Source organism: Boleophthalmus pectinirostris, unplaced genomic scaffold (assembly GCF_026225935.1).
Source record: "Boleophthalmus pectinirostris isolate CB_2022bp ecotype Guang Dong unplaced genomic scaffold, ASM2622593v1 HiC_scaffold_4, whole genome shotgun sequence".
NCBI lineage: Eukaryota > Metazoa > Chordata > Actinopteri > Gobiiformes > Gobiidae > Boleophthalmus > Boleophthalmus pectinirostris.
Window position 1 is genome coordinate 2,992,321 of NW_026571353.1, and position 17,661 is coordinate 3,009,981.

The 17,661-nt window shown below is 40.0% G+C and overlaps 1 protein-coding gene across 2 annotated transcripts; it reads left to right on the plus strand.

Annotated features, from left to right (window-relative positions):
• Positions 1 to 362: 362 nt before the first annotated feature.
• LOC110172479 (sialidase-4-like) lies at positions 363 to 5,652 on the plus strand. 2 transcript variants are annotated; one of them, XM_020938361.2, is made up of 3 exons: positions 363 to 495; positions 2,913 to 3,152; positions 3,565 to 5,652. In XM_020938361.2, the coding sequence occupies exons 2-3, from the start codon at positions 2,928 to 2,930 to the stop codon at positions 4,513 to 4,515; spliced, it is 1,176 nt and encodes a 391-aa protein (XP_020794020.2). In that variant the 5' UTR covers positions 363 to 495; positions 2,913 to 2,927; the 3' UTR covers positions 4,516 to 5,652. The 2 variants fall into 2 exon arrangements, with proteins under 2 accessions (XP_020794020.2, XP_055018074.1); XM_055162099.1 differs by having other exon boundaries at positions 385 to 545.
• The last annotated feature ends 12,009 nt before the right edge of the window (positions 5,653 to 17,661 follow it).

A 17,661-nucleotide genomic window follows, 5' to 3' on the forward strand; every position in this document is an offset into this window, starting at 1 on the left:
ACTCTGATAAATGATTGTAAAACTATTACCCACAGTGTCCAGATCCTTTTGAAATAAAACATTTACATTATTAAGTTACTTTTGATAAAATTACATCAGTCTATTAAATCTGAAACATGGACATTTGATTTAAAATCTATTGAGCAGTGCGTATGTCCACAATGAGGAGGGGCAAGTTTCACGTCAGTGATACTTTCCACAAATGTCACGTTTTTCTTCTTGTTCATAACACTTCTATATTTGATCATTTTTATTTCAGTTATTACATATGTCGGCAGTTAGTTACAGTCATTTAGCTCTTAGTCCTTTTTATGATGATCTCTATTGGAGAACACAGAAGTGAAAGTGAAAGTGAAGTGAACTGACGTCCTTTTCTAACAGCACTCAGCATCATCACGATAGCGTCACATTTCTTGTCTTTTTTTGGGTTGGGAGGGTATTCCTTCCCACAACATTTTCGATAGTATTAAACGGCGTAACAAGTGGCTTGTGGAGGTAAGGTTTCATCGTGCAGGCGCAGTCCGTATTTGAAGCTCAGTGTGAATGTGAGTACAGACTGTTCTGTTCCGACGTGCCGCTATTTACACTTTGACGTGTAATTTACGTGAGAGTCTGTTATAATGCGCGCTCCATATATCACCAGAGGCTTGGGTCAGTGTGAAGCTCTTGATCAGAGAATACTTGGGCCACAGAGGAGATCAGACAGAGGGACAATGTCCTAACTGAGCCGTGGGAAACACTCATCTAAAACAGAATCTGCACGGGCCTTTGTGCTTCATTCTTTTCAGCACGTATCTGCGCAGAACACCACATACACATACACATACACATACACATACACATACACATACACATACACATACACATACACAGACACAGACACAGACACAGACACATACACATACACATACACAGACACACAGACACACACACACACACACACACACACATACACATATATACATATACATATACATACACATACACACATACATACACATACACATACATACACATACACATATACATACACATACACATACACATATACATACACATACACATACACATACACATACACATACTCATATACATACACATACACATATACATACACAGACACAGACACATACACAGACACATACACAGACACACAGACACACACACACACACACATACACATACACATACACATATATACACATACACATATACATACACATACACATACACATACACATACACATACATACACATACACATATACATATACATATACATACACATACACGCACGCACGCACACACACACACACACACACATACACATACACATATACATACACACCCCCATACACACACACATACATACACATACATACACATACACGTACATACACATACACATACACATACATACACATACACATATACATACATGTACGTATATACACACACACACACACACATACACGTACACATACATACACACACACACACATACACATACACATACACATACATATTTGCATACACATATACATACACACACACATATACACACACATACACATACACACACATATGACGGTGACATTTGATTGTGTAGTATTAGGCCACTGTTTTTTTTGACCAGGTCAGTTTCCTCTCGGTGGCTCAGGCTCGATGGCGCATTTCAGTTTGGACACAGACGTTTGTGCGTGTTAAGACGTAAAATAGATATTAGACTGATAGAAGGGAGGGGTTGTAGACATAGGCAAATTATATATGGAAAAAAATAACCAGAATGGTTCAATCGCCCCAAAGCTCCATGGAAATCCAGAAGTGAGAGGCATTTGTTTTCAGGGTGTGGAGGTCTGATTTCCTTTTATTATTGTCCTAGGCATTTGAGGCACATCGGCTTTAATCTGCCTCTAAAGACCTACCAACAATAACTGACTGATTCTTGCGTATAAAAACTTCATTTATCAGACGCATCAGACTCAGTTTTGTCTCCACATCAGCCTCACAGACCTCACCGCGGTTCAGTTGGTTTGATATTTGGATATTGGATATTCAACACATTCAAAGACATTTAACTTGTGATACATACCACAGATTTTTTTTCAAACAACTTGTGACGTCTTCATAATCATCCAAGGTAAATATCACAAGAAAAATCATACTATGAGCTGATTGAATGCATCTTTGTGAATTCAACACTCAATTAACTTGTGATGTAAATTGACAATGGTCAATGGTAGATTTTTTTTTTTTAAATAATTACTGTCTTGTGATATATACCCTGGATGATTATGAAGACATCACAAGTTGTCCAGTATCCAATATCCAACCAATTCAACCGCAGTACCTCACAGGAGCATGGCTATAGAGCAGGGTGGAGATTTTCATTAACTGCATTAGGCCTACAAATGCTCTTCAAGTCCTAATTTTAACTTAAACAGATCTGATCATTTATAGAAAAACGATAATGAAATGAATATTAGCCTCCAGAAAACTGTTATTCTGTCTCTCAGTCAGTTTCACCTCACAGCTGTGATCATCTCTGAGATTGTCGGGGATCTGTTTTATTATAGCAACTGTCACTGAGCTTTGTAGTCAACAAAATGGACAAATGTGACAAGTGTAGCCTCCTGTATCGTTCAGAAATGAAAGTTGTGGCGGTTCCGTGACGTTGGAAATGCAGAGCAACTGACAGCAGGCTGCACCTCAGATACACTTCACTCTTCTCTCTTTAAAAAAAATGTTTTTATATACTGAATTTTCCCTTGGGAATCAGTTAAACTCATCTATCTGTCTGTCTGTCTGTCTACCTGTCTGTCTGTGTGAACTCTTCCTGGTATATTCTCTCCAGATGTTTCATGCACAGGATTCAGTCACAGTGTCTCTTTCTCTTCTTTTTTGTGCATGCAGGACTCTGTATCAACCATGGAGAACAGAGCCTCACAAAATGTCAACATGGATGAACCGACCAAAACAATTTTATTTGAAAAAGAGCAAAGTGGCATAACATACAGGATCCCTGCACTCATCTACCTGCAGGAAGTCCAGACTTTTCTCGCCTTCGCTGAAAAGAGGTTGTCGTCCAGTGACCATGAAGCCAAGATCCTGGTAATGAGGAGAGGAACAATGACAGAGGACGGATCTGTTGAGGTAAAATCAACAATTTGACTTGAATAGTCTATAAATTCATAATAAAGGTGTTATTGATTAGGCCTGGTGTTTGATGAGATTAGAGCAGCCTGTTGTCTGTATCTTACACATATGCTCAAAAATGTTTTCATAAAGCTCAAATGTGACAACATGAGGTGTCACTTTCTTCAGCCTTTTTACAGCAAACAAACAGAACAAACAGTCGCCTAAATTTTATAATTAAATCTAGATTAAAATCAAAAATTTTTGATAATATTTTTGTCTTTATCAGCATCTGTAACTGTCAAAACCTGTTAACTGTTATGATGAACCTTCCTGAATATTTTGAATAGTTGTATTATGCGACCATCAGAGGAGTGGCTTTATACAGTCATTACACTCAGCAGTGACTCTGTCATGTTTTTCTCTTTAGTGGTCGTCAACACAGGAGCTGCAATCAGCCACTTTACCAAACCACCGCACAATGAATCCCTGTCCTGTGTACGAGAAAAAGAGTAACACAGTCTTCTTGTTTTTTATTTGCGTCTGGAAGAGCGTTACAGAGCAGAAACAAATCCACACAGGTAAAAACCAAACACGACTGTGTTATGTGACCAGCACTGACAATGGCCAAACATGGAGCAATGTGACAGACTTAACAGAGACTGTGATTGGTGAGACTATCAACAATTGGGCCACTTTTGGGGTTGGTCCGGGCCATGGGGTCCAGCTGGAGGACGGGAGACTGATCATCCCAGCTTATGCCTATTACATTCCACAAAGGGAAAGTGGCACTGTCCCACGTGCCCTGGCCATATACAGCAAAGACGATGGCAAGACATGGCGACTGAGTGAAATGCTGAGAGAAGACTCAAGTGAATGTGAGATGGCAGAAATAATTGACCATGAAGGTAAGAGCCATCTTTACTGCAATGCTCGCTCCATAACAAAAGGCCATCGATGTGAGGCTCTGAGTGAGGCTCTGAGTGAGAACAGTGATGTGTCTTTTGACCAAGTGCACTTTGCCAGTGAGCTGGTGGAGCCCCCTTTTGGTTGTCAGGGCAGTATCATTGCCTTTCCCGCTCCAGAATCTGCCCCAGATACCCAAACATGGCTCCTCTTCATGCACCCCACCCATGAGTGCTGCAGGAGAGATATGGGGGTGTATTTAAACCGTTCTCCTCTGCAGTCATCTGGATGGGAAACGCCTACGATCATCCACAGTGGACCCAGTGGCTACTCAGACCTGGCCTACCATGGGGATAAAAATACATTTTCTGGTTTGATGGAATGTGGGGAAGAATCGGAACTTGAACAAATCGCATTTGTCACTTTTTCTCTCAATGATGTCATGCAGCAGGAAGGACAACAAGATGAAGACTGAGATAGAATGAGGATTCTCCATCTTTCCACAAGTTATTGGCTCTAAGTACCATCTTTAATCTAAATGTAATCTAAAACATAGCCTAGTTAGTCTTGACTGACTAAACTGACAAATCACATATGGATTAAATATTAATTACTAAACAAATAATGAAAAATCACAACAATATGACCAAGTTTTATAATCCTTAATGAACAGTTTTCTAAAATGAAAATGTAGGTCCCAACCAGAACATCTATGAAGTGACTTAAAGTGTGCCACCAGAGGAAATCAAATGAAACTGGTTATTTCTCCAGGCTACTGTCAAAGAATAAACCACTAAATATGCTGTGAATGTGCTGTGACATCTAACAAAACGTCTGTCTGTATGCACGAGTTGTATGATGTTATCTTTAAAAAGAAAACAAACTTAATATCAATATGCAACTGTGCAGATGTGTAAAAGAAAAAAAAAAAAAAAACTGATATAAACTTTACATTCAATACTTGATCAGATTAGATTCAACTTTATTGTCATTACACATGTATAAATACAAGGTAACAAAATGTTTAGCATCTCGGCAAGGAAAGTTTATTTGTATAACACAATTCGTACACAATTTAACAACATCTGTTACAGCTCACGGCCGGTCTCCAGCTCCGCATCGCCTGGTGCTCCTATTTTGTATTACCGCGTGTATCTTCCATATTTGCATGTCCTGTGTGGTACCTGACGTCTGATTGGTGGGGCGTGATTCCGTCGCTGTGAGCTGGTTCCGACGTCCAGTTTCTCCAGTCCCTTTCCTACACATCCATCGCCTCGACCAATAAAAGTGCTGTGCGCCTGTCCCTCCTGGCGGCTGGATGGCAGTTTCAGTTCGCCGCTCTCACTAACAGACGTTCTCTAGTTGCCTCTCTTTTGTTATTGTAAAGTGTGTGTTTATAGGCGTCCTTACCGACCTATAATTTTTGTTAGTATTGCCAGTTTGGCTCGGCCCTTGGGCAGTTGTTTTTTTTGTTTGATGTTAGCTTACCCTAGTTTAGGAGTTGTTTATTTAACTTTGGAAATTCTGATTTATCAAATGCAAAACATTTTGTTTTTTTGTTGTTGTTGTACTTACTTACATTCACTTTATAAAAGCCGTTTACTTCACATCATATCTGGTTTGTGTTACTTTGCTTTGTCCCTAGCACTGGGTCGTAACATATCTAACAAATTGAGGGCTCGTCCAGAAGCTTAATACCCATTCCCACCTCAAATTAATTGGAAATGTTTGATTGATAGGTTTGTATTAGGTAAGTTTTGAATTGGTTTGTTTTATTTAAAAAAAAAAAAAACTGCCCAAGGGCCGAACCAAACTGGCAATATTAACAAAAATTATAGGTCGGTAACGACCCCTACAAACACACACTTTACAATAACAAAAGAGAGGCAACTAGAGAACGTCTGTTAGTGAGAGGGGCGAACTGAAACTGCCATCCAGCCTCCAGGAGGGACAGGCGCACAGCACTTTTATTGGTCGAGGTGATGAATGTGTAGGAAAGGGATTGAAGGAACGGGACATCAATCCTCCAACCACAGCACAATGGACGTCGGAGTCAACCACGGCCCACCAGTCAGATGTCAGGTACCACACAGGACATGCAAATGTGGAAGATACACGCGGTAATACAAACGGGGAGCACCAGGCAATGTGGAGCCGGAGACCGGCCGCGAGCTGTAACAACGTCTAATCAGAAGTGCAAGGAGCAGAAAGTTCCATATGTACAGAATGTAGAGTATATACAATATAGACACTATACAGTATATTACAGTGTAGATTGTGGCAAATACATATAAGATACAATATACAACATACAAATAAATATGACAGTATGAACAAGAGGGAATTAGGTATAATACACATGGGGGAGATATAATCAGATGTATTGTAAACAGTATATACTATGAACAAATATACAGGGTGTGCTATAGAAAATATAAATATATGTATGTATGACATATATAAATGAACAAAAGACATATATGAACAAGTACACTGTAAATAAATACATAGAAAGTTATGTATCAGATATAATACGAACATGTCATTGATTCATTGCAGGAAGATGAAGAGGGAGGGGGTGAGTGGGTGACACATTGGACACGGGTGCTCAGTGGGAGATAGAGTTCAGTAAGGAAACAGCTGTGGGGAAGAAACTGTTCCTGAGTCTGCTGATGCTTTTGACTCCACTCTCTTATGTTCATTTGTGCTACAGCCTGGAAAATAGTTTTATACAGTTGTTATACGCCCTGACCCCACCCCCACTGGCTGAGAAATGAAGGTTTTGGTGCCAGCCTTATTAAGAAAGTTTTGTTATTCATTTGATATTATTAAGAGTGTTTTATTTTTCATTTAGTAGCTTTTAGAGCATTAGTGATTCATAAAATGTAGTAAAATAATTGTTATAGCACTTAGTGGCATTTTTATGATTTATATTAATATGATTTATCTGATTTTGCTTTTATAACCTTTTATATGCAACAATGGACTGTGATAAAACTGTGCACATGAACTTTGCAGTTTGCAAATTATGTACAAAATCCATGCACTCTGTACAGGAGGCTTGCACCTTGCTAGGTGGGCGACTGGCCTGCAGAGCAAAGTATGCAGTTTTTGAAGCGTCCTCTATCTATCTATATACTTCACAGTAATGCTATGTGTGAAGACTGATCACTCTGCATGTACTTGGGAGGAGCCCTGTGGGATCTATAGTATAAATATTAGGTGAAATTCTCTGCAAATTTAGATCCTGCATCAGTTTTGTCATTGACCTCACTAGCGTATCCTTTGCTAGTAAAGCAGATCCCACATTTGAACTAGGCAGCGCTCTGCAGCAGACCTAGTCACAGGGTAAATGCTCCTAATGTACTTGCATAGTGATTTGTCCTAATTATTTTGTATTTGAGCTTTTGAGTAAAATTGTAGTCATCGAGTAGCTGGGAACACGATACCCTGCTGTGTATTGACCAAGGTGATTACTTGAGTCAATGAGCTTGCACAGCGACGAGCTGGTATTCCCCAGTCACAGAATGACACAGTAAAACCTGAATAAAAAGCCGAAAAATAAGACAAAGACAAATCACTTGTTTGGATTCTTTGTTGAGTTTTCCCTTAATTTCATCTCTACAACAAGCAAGTCCAGCTAGACTAGACGAGTGACATAACATGATGCAATGTTGGAGGATATTTAATGGCATGTTTGGTGCGATATTAAGCATATGTAAAAGTGTAATGCAATGTTAAAACTAGGTGAATTTTTGATGTGATTTTAAGACTAACCTGTTATTGTGTCAGTGGCATAAAATAGTTTCAGTATTATTTTTTATCATCTATAATTTCTTCAGCAATATGCTTCAAAATGTATTATCACGGCAGGCTTATTCATAATGGAATTTCTATGTTTGTGTTCTCTTCAGCAGCAGATCAGATCTATTTAAGGGCTGGAAACAGAAAGATCACAAAAACAAAAGTTAAAAAAATATAAAAATATATCTTTGTAAATCTGCACACACAGACCAGTAGCTGCTCTTTGACACAAATACACCCGCAGCATAAACTGGGAGTTTTCAGGAAGCTTCAACACAGAACACAAGAGGGAAAGAAGAGAAACATGCACCATCAGCCTGTGGATACCTCACATGAACACTCAACAGGAAGAAAGAAACCAAAAAGATGAACAAAAAGAAACAGAACCCAGAAGTACAGGCTGTATCTGTCCCATATGTGTCGGATCTGTCTGAAAAACTGCAAAGGATCTTCATACAACAAAACATTCATCTGTATTTAAACCAGTCAACACACTAAGACAGAAACTGGTTCAGCCCAAGAACAAGACGCCAACACAAACAGAGTCATGTAGTTTATTCAGTTCACTGTGGGACAGAGTCAAACTAATCCTTGTTAAGTCGAGGTTTGTTTGTGTTGGTGTTTACATTATTAAGCGAGAGCCAAAACTTGCCTGGAAAAAGTTGTACTCATTATTACAAAAGGAGATGCCTACATGTTTCAATCAAAAAGGCCATCAGGGAATTGTAAAATTTAGATTATTATTTTGAAGTTTGTACTAGGGCTTTAAACTGTGATAGTGACGGTGCAAAGTCCCTTGAGTGTCTCTCATGCAGGCTTCATATCTGTTTAAATTGACCCTATAAAATTTGTTTTTCAGTTTGGAAAATTAAGAGCAAACTATAAAATGGAGATAAACTTAGATTAAACTATTAATAACTTTATTGTCCCACTAGTGGAAATTTATCTTGGGTGTAAACTGCAAAGTCTATAAACATAAAACAGATACAGTTCAGATGACAGCTGCCCACTTTATCCATGTGATTTTGCTCTCGGTTTAACACGGCAAAAATAATAAAACGATTTACCAGGTACATTTTAAATGATGAACTGGTTGTGTGAAAATGCTTCTCAATTGCCCCATATTGAATAAACTAAATACTTGTTGAAGACGTGTTTATGACATATTCTAGTTCTTCCACCATCACAGTGCCTGTCCATTGTAGGTGTCTGTCATGTGCAAAGAGGAATTATTCTTAACCCTGGATGCCTCAGATTGTTTTGTTAATGATTTTTCACTACTATTTGTATTCACTTCACTTCTGCAATGTCAATGATCCACCACAAGTACAAGAGTGTATATTATTATATTTTAATATTTTAGACTATAGCCTGAATTACAAGGGTTCCTTTGTCTTATCTTGTAGGCCTGTTTGAGTAGACCGTTTACCCTGTTAGTGTTGTTAAGCCTGTAGTCCCATTAAATAAATCGGCTATGGGTGTTATGCAAAATATACAATGTTATAACATTGTTCCATCGTCAAGAACATGTTATTAAACATGGTCACAAAACCAAATTTGATCACTTTATTTCAGTAATGGAATGAGCACATGTGTCCTATAGTCTGTATAAAGAAGTAGACTAAGTGAGTGTGACGTCTCCACAGCGTTCAGCTCCACTCAAATGAAGCTCTTGTTGCCTGTTACTGGCTGTACATGTGGAAATCTGACCGAGTATCATAACAACCACAAGAGCCAAACATGATGGAGGTGGTTAAATGTCCTGCCCTTCTCACCAGAAAGAGGGAAGCTTACTGACCAACGAAACACACAAGCTGTCAATCAAACCTTTTGCTAACGCCAGCAGGAGGGACCTCGGAATCCAGAGTCGCAGCTTCAAAAGAAAATTTAAGAGTAAAACAACAAGGCCACAGCAGCAGGTCAAGAGAGAGGAGCTCAGGTCACAGCTCCTCAGAGGAGCCACGAGATCCCAGTGGAAGAGGCAGAGTCAGAAGGAGCCGGAAGAGCACTGGAGCACTTCCTGTTTGGAACGCAGCGGCTACAGTGTTAGATATGAACATTTATATTTCATGTATAACACAATACCTGAGTAATTTGACTTGTGTAATCTGAAATTAGAAACTATAAGAGCAGATTAAGAGCAATTAGACTTGAACATTGTGCCATGTTTTGTGACACACACGTTTCACTAGTTCTCTTCTGTTTAAACCCCAATATCGACAAAAACAAGCGAAACAAAAATGCTTCAACAAATATGACTTTGTCTTATCTATGACTTTATCACTACCATAAACATAACGAAATTAGTCGAGTTGTAGTGGGTGGCACTAGTGTTATTTTTACTCCAGTGATATTATTGCATTGCTATAGATTCATTTTCTTCTTGACAGACAGACAAGAGAACCATCATCAGTGGCTTTTGTTCCTGTAAATTCATAAATGTTTCAGAATATTCAACATGACAGCATTGATATTATCAGTAATAAGATAAGACCTTACTCCCTGCAGTTTTGTTTAGTAGTGATGAAGTCAAGGACATGTAGGGGGGCGGTATGGAGTAACAGCTAATTATTGGGGTTCCCACAAACTTTTGTTAAAAAATTCCAAAAAAAGTTATATTATTTTGACTTACAGACATAGTTTTTGCAACTAAACAAAGATAATTGGGTACTGACAGGTCTCTTGATTTCCGGCTGAAATGGCATTTAACTCTAGAAAATACAAATACACCGGAGCTCTGACTGCTAGGCCTGGAGCCGAGGCCACGCCGGAAAACATCAGCGTTAATCCGGTTGATACCGCTAGCGCAACTGAGACAAGAAACTCCAGCAAGGAGCAGACTGCCATCAGTGAAATCGCAGCTGCTTTTGTCTCTTAAGGAAGACATCTCCTCCGTGATAAAAGAGGAACTAATAAAAGCACTCGTGGAAGATTTTGGCTCCATCAAGGATGAACTGCAGTCAGTAAGAAGTGAGATTGTTAGGTGCACGGAAATGACAAGCAAGGCTGTGGCTCAGGTGAATACTGAGATAAAGGAGGTCGAGGATGGGCTTTCTACCTGGAGCGATGAAGTGACCACGCTGCAAACAACAGTAGAGGATCTCAAAAAGGAGCTGAGCGATTTGAGAAACAAAAGTGAGGACCTGGAGGGCAGGATGCGGGGATGTAATATCTGTATCACTGGAGTATGGGAGGGGTCAGAGTCAAGCACCACCACAGATGTGTCAAAGCTGTTGAATGAGGTCCTGAATATGGGCAGAGATGTCATCATCGATCGCTCACACAGATGGGAGGGAAGCCACGAGTCATCATAGTGAAGCTGCATTACTACCAGGACTGTGTGGAAGTGCTGCGCTGCCTGAACCCAAGCACCTCTGCAGTTACAAGATTGCCCTGTGGCTATTTTCCCCGATTTCACCGCATCTGTGTCCCGGTGTAGCGTTTTCAAACTACCCCCTTCAAAAATTAATTAGGGGTTAGGGTTGGGGTTAGGGTTAGGGGTTGGGGTTAGGGTTAAGGTTAGGGTTAGGGTTAGGGTTAGGGTTAAGGGGGGTATCTTGAAACCGTTTTCAAATTACCGGGGGGTAATTTCAAACCAGCTTCAAGCTACCCCCCGGTAGTTTGAAAACCGGGGGTAGTTTGAAAACGCTACACTGGGCTCGTGCTGCCTTTGCTGATGCCAGGAGGCTCCTCCACGATCAACAGAGTCTCTGTTTTGGTATAATGTATCCAGCGCGGCTCCGTATTACGCACAACGGAGAGGTGAAGGAGTTTGTTGACGCTGTGGTTGCCATGGAGTACATCAAGAAATATGTGATTAAAACCTGAGGTCCAGAACAACATAATAATCAATAGGAGCAACGCGATTCCATCACTACTCTCATTTGCTATGGCAGTGGGTCACTGGTAACACAGTATATAGTTTACAATGTGCAATATACTATTTATTAAGTATTTAAATATTTTACTTACGGGCAATATGCAATATACTAAAGAATTTTACCTTTGAGGGCATGTGCAATACATTGTAGAAAACCTGACCAGGACAGACTTAATGCAGTCATCAACGCTCCTGCCCCACATGATATGTCTTCTCTGAGATCTTTCCTGGGTCTCGCGTCCTGGTACAGTAAGTTCATTCCAGCTTTTGCTACAGTTGCTGAGCCACTGTGTGCAGTGCTCAGAGACTCCACTGATTTGAACTTCAGATGGTTGGTCCAAGCAGAGACTAGCTTTACTGCACTCAAAAGACTGATACTTAATAGTCCTGCCTTAGCTCTGTATGACCCTGAGTTGCCAACCTATGTTACTACTGATGTTTCTGATTATGGACTGGGTGCAGTACTGACACATATACTTTCAGATCAAAGTGAGAGAGTTATAGCTTTTGCATCCAGAACACTCTCCCCTGCGAACGCAAATACTCTACTGTGGAACGTGAAGCACTTGCCTGTGTCTGGGCTGTGGAAAGGTGGAGGACCTACCTCTGGGGACGCCGTTTTGTCCTCCACATAGACCATCAGGCACTTACAACCCTACTCACCTCCAAAGGCTCTGGCCGTGCTGGACTGAGAATCGCCAGGTGGTCAGCACGACTGCTTTGCTTCACCTATGATGTCACTTACCGCCCAGGTCATCTGAATGTGACTGCAGATTGCCTCTCTAGGCTGCCACTTCCTGTTGCAAATGAGGCTACAGATGAACCAGATATGATTACTGCTGTCTTTAAAGAGTCATTGTGCACTATTTCTCTTTCAGAGTTCACTGCTGCCTGTGAAAGTTGTCCAGAGCTTGTACTGTTACCGCAGCAGTTTGAGAAAGGTTGGCCCAAATCCAAAAAAGCCCTACCAGAGAACATTACACCATATTTTCAGGTACGAGACGAGCTTTCAGTACATGATTCACTCATTTTGAGAGGGATTGATCGCTTAGTTGTTCCCATTTCACTTCGAGCCAGAGTAGTTGATTTGGCACATGAGGGACACCAAAGTATTGTCCGTACCAAACAAAGATTGTGTGAGCTTTACTGGTGGCCACTGCTAGACAGGTTGGTGCACTCTGTCATTGCCTCTTGTGTTACCTGCCAGTTCAGTGATAAAGTTGCTGTTACTGCTCCTGCTCCACTTAAACCAGTTGATCTGCCAAGAAGGCCATGGGAAAAAGTTGCTATAGACATTACAGTTCATTTGAAAATGCTTCTTGGGATTTCTGCTATGCCATTGTACTCACAGACTACTACAGTAAATGGCCTGAAGTTGCATTTTCCTCTACTGTCACTGCAGATGTTGTAATTCGATTTTTAGCCACTGTGTTCAGTAGGGAAGGTAATCCAAATTTCTTAGTCTCCGATAATGGATGTCAGTTTACATCTCATGCATTTGCAAATTTTCTAAAAAAGAGATACAGCACCTGAGAGGTAGTGTGTACCCCCCAAAAGTAAATGGTGCTGTTGAGAGATTTAATAGAGTACTGAAGGAGTGCATACAGACAACTGAAAGAAGCCGCAAACCGTGGAAAGAGAGTTACAGAGTTTTTGCACAACTACAGAGCCACTCCACATGCAACTACTGGTGCAACTCTATTCAAGCTACTCCGAAACAGGAAAATGCGCACCAAACTGAACATTCTTCCCGTAGCAAATAAAAACAAAACACATGCGCAAATCAAAGAGACTTTGAAAAGGAAACAGAACCGAATGAAAGAATACACCGACAAGAGAATGCGAGCAAAACCACCAACATTCAAAGTGAGTGACACTGTTCATGTTCACAGATCAGAACACGTTTTCAAAGGATCACCAAAGTTCACAGAACCAATGACCATGATGAGAAAAGTTGGACGAAACACTTACCTTGTGAGTAAGAGAACTGAAGCTGATACACATCTCATGCCTGCTTATTTTTGTACTTTTAATTAGAGCCCGACTGATATATCGGTTGGCCGATATGAGCAACTGGAAGCGTATCAGCTATCAGCCGATATGCTTGCTGATAGGGGCCGATATTTCACGTGGGCACGTTATACCTTGTTAAAAAGTTTAGACTCTCTACATTATGTTAATTTAATCCAATTTACAGACAGATAAATGTCCTAATATGTGGCTCCACATCAGTATTTATCTGCGGAGTCATTTGTGTGTGTGTGTCCATACTGTCCCTGAACACACCACAGAGTCTCGTCACTTCACTCACGTGCCTTTGTTTACACCCGCAGACATAGATCCATGTGCACAACACTGAGATTATTTTCTTTTTACGGACAATCGGTTTGAGTCTGGATTAAAAGGACATTTATTAGTGCAGACTTGTGATGCGCTGAGTGTTGGAAATACATCTAGTTTTGGTTCGTTCTGATAGGTTAGCGATTAGCTGCTGTAGCTCCCACACATAAACAGGCTGTTTTCTATTGGTCTATTGTAAAGTGACTATATTGACCGTATATTTGCTACTGGACCTGCATTGATATGTAAATGAGCTGTGAATAGACGTGTGAATTATGACATTTGCGCATATAATTAATTACCGCGGCGCGCAGCATTTACGGCTAAAGGCTAATAGCGATTGATTATTTACTAGCTAGGCTAGTAGTGACGTGTCGGTCGCGAACGAAGAGGCTCTTAGAGCCGGCTCTTTGAAGCGAACGATGGGAGCCTCCTCCTTATTGGGATTGGGAGCCATGTTTTCTCTTTCTCACTTTTTTCTCTTCACACCGCGTGAAGACTCTTGGTAGTTTGACAGCGGCAGCGGCTAAAAACGAAACTTTCAAAAATATGCGTGTGCATAGGATAAAAAAACGTGCATATATATATACAGCATAAAATAAATAAACCAGGACTTATCTTTGGGTCGAGAGAGGGAGAGAGATAGAGACCGAGTCCCGACACTCAATCCTGGTTCAGTTCTGGTTTAGTCCTGTTTTACACATGGTTTAGATCTGTTTTAGTCCTGGTTTAGTCCTTTTTCAGTTCTGGTTCAGTTCTGGTTCAGTTCTGGTTTAGTCCTGCTTTAGACCTGCCTTAGACCTGCTTTAGTCCTAAGACATATCATGTAAAGAGGCAAAATAACAATAAATGTTGCCTAAATAAACCAGTTTAAAAACCACCAGAGCCAAACCTAAGTTTTTTTTTAATAATTCAAGACTTACAGTGAATTTTTACATCACGAAATATATCGGCTATCGGCAGCTCCAACTCCCAGTATATCGGTATCATATTGGCAACAACAAAATCCATATCGTTCGGGCTCTACTTTTAATGCTACGATACCACAATGTGATGAGTACTAACATTCTGCTTGGTAATCTTAATGTATTTTTACATATTTGAATCAACCACAAAACATTATATTCACTCAGTTTTTAAAGGCTAACAGTATTCTTTGTGTTTTTCAATAGGCGAGTTTCATTGTTGACAAAAGTGCGCGTTGCATGCTGGGAATTATTTTGGTCGGTGGCAAGAAACACTAATTCAACATGACGGACGGAGCAAGAAAGCACGTAAAGGGTATTGATCCCGGTTATTTATCCACTCTAACGGCAGAGGACCCAAGACCATTTGACCAGAAATTGGTCATAAGCATCGACAGATGCCAAATCACCCTTTTCAACCCCTACAAAAGGTGGACCAAACCAAAGTTCTGGTCAGAATCACCAACTACCTGGACAAATATTCACTTGGGTGATATCCACAATGACTTGGTGGAAACTCCTGGGCCATTCACAGCAGAAAAGATGAAAACCTCCAAGAGTCTCGATGTGTTGTTGAACTTGTCCATGGTTTGCTAGGATCTTCTAAGTTTTCTCTGCAAATGTTTGAAAGCCGTTTAATTCACCGTTAGCTGTTCTTTTCACTCAGAATACGAAAAAGACATTTTCCTTCTTCCGTGCTTCTATTTGTGTATCCGATAATGCAGCAGGAATTTACCATTATCGGAGATAAATACGCGAGGTTACGCACTGTGTTTGACCGCTATCGTGTTTCTTGCCTCTGACCAAAATATTTCCCAGCATGCAACGCGGGCTTTTAATAACAATGATGTCAGCTGAAACTCGCCTATTAGAGTTACACTTTCTGCTTTGAGACTGACCTTGGGAATGTCCTCTGTTGGAGCTGCCAGTGCATCATGTGTTTTGCAGATGTTTTCAGTATTGCACTCAAAGTATTAGTGATGTTTGGTTTCCTTTGCTTTGCTCTTTCAGCGCTGCACTGTTGGACACAAGGTCACTGCTGTTGTCGCCCCCATTTGATTGACCCCAGAGGTGTCAGACATAGTGAGGTGCTATGAGAAAGCTGTCAGTAATTATGTATCCAGCCCACAAATGTGGTCTATAATATCCGTAATAGATTCTACACAATATTTTCCTGCATCATAGTGCTCAAAATGTGTACATTATTTAATTTGACTCACAGCAGCACATTTCGTACAGTGTTCATAATTCACAAGTGTTTTCAACTGCCTTACTAAATGCATTAGAGTCCATGTACAAAGTGTGAAGTGCTGTTTGTGCTCAAAGTACATTACACTGCACCAGATACATATTTTTTGTGAAATACTGCAAGTCAAATGCCTTTTATGTCTAAGGCTGTAAGAAAATTTGTTCTTGCATCTAAAATTCAGATCAGAGCTGTGTGAGTCTTCAACCGCTTCTCGAACTTTAAATCCCTTTATACCTCAGTGAGACTCAAAAGCCGCTGGGGTTTGTGTTCAAAAACAAACAAAGAGATCTCCTTTTAGTGAATGTTATGCAGTCATGAATGATATATTTTGTAAGATGCAGTTCTCTCCTCTGGCTGGTTTCTGTCATTTATGAAATGCAGAAAATGTTCTCTAAGACACTGTTTCCCAAAGACTTGAGTCACAACCCTCAGGTGGGTCACAAGACATTTTTTTGGAGTTGCCTTGTAGGTTGAAATGTTCTGACATGTTTTGTATAATTTCTAATCTTTTTGTAATTATTTTATTGTCTATTTTGTTCCAATATTGTTGGTTCAATTGAATGTTGAAAAGAAAAAGACTTCTGGATCCTTTTATTTCTGCTTCAATTTCTGTTTTTCATTGTTTAAAACTTGAGTAAAACTAAATGTTCAGAGACACGATGACTCAGTCAACAATAAAATATCCTCATTAATGTTCAATAATGCTCAAGTCCACCTTTATTTTGTGATTTATGAATAATGTCGATTGACTTGGGTAATGAAGACATGGACAGAAATAACGAATTAGTTGCCAGTTAATGTTTTATTCAAATGTCCATAAAGCCAATGCAGTGCACAGGTCAAAATCCAAGAAAGAATCACTGGAACGAATCATGATGGCAAACTCAAAGAGGTTTATTCCAAATCCAAACTTATCATGAAATGAAACTGAAAAGCGACCATTGCTCAAGTTAAAGATGTTGAAACAAGTTTCAGAAAACCTCAGGTGTGAATCCCAGTAAAAATAATCAAACAGAAAATGGCTTTTACCAAAACATGTGCTGTTTCCTTTGGCTTAGACATGTTTGAGTAACACATAATACAGTCAGTATGAGATGCTGCTCCTCTTTTAGTTTCTGGTAGTTGTAGTACAGTAAAATATGGGATATTCAGACAAAATACATGTTGAGAGTTGACTGAAGTTTTTATGTAAACTGTAGGCTTCAGTTGTCACAGAGTCACAGTTGCCAGATCAGACCAGCCACATCCTCATTTATGTACTAACTGCCTTCAGCTTCTCACTGTCACACAGGTATTTACACACAGAGGAGATAAGACAGAGGGACAATGTCCTAACTGAGCCTTGGGAAACAGTCTTGCATTTTAGAAAAGGGCATAGGTCAA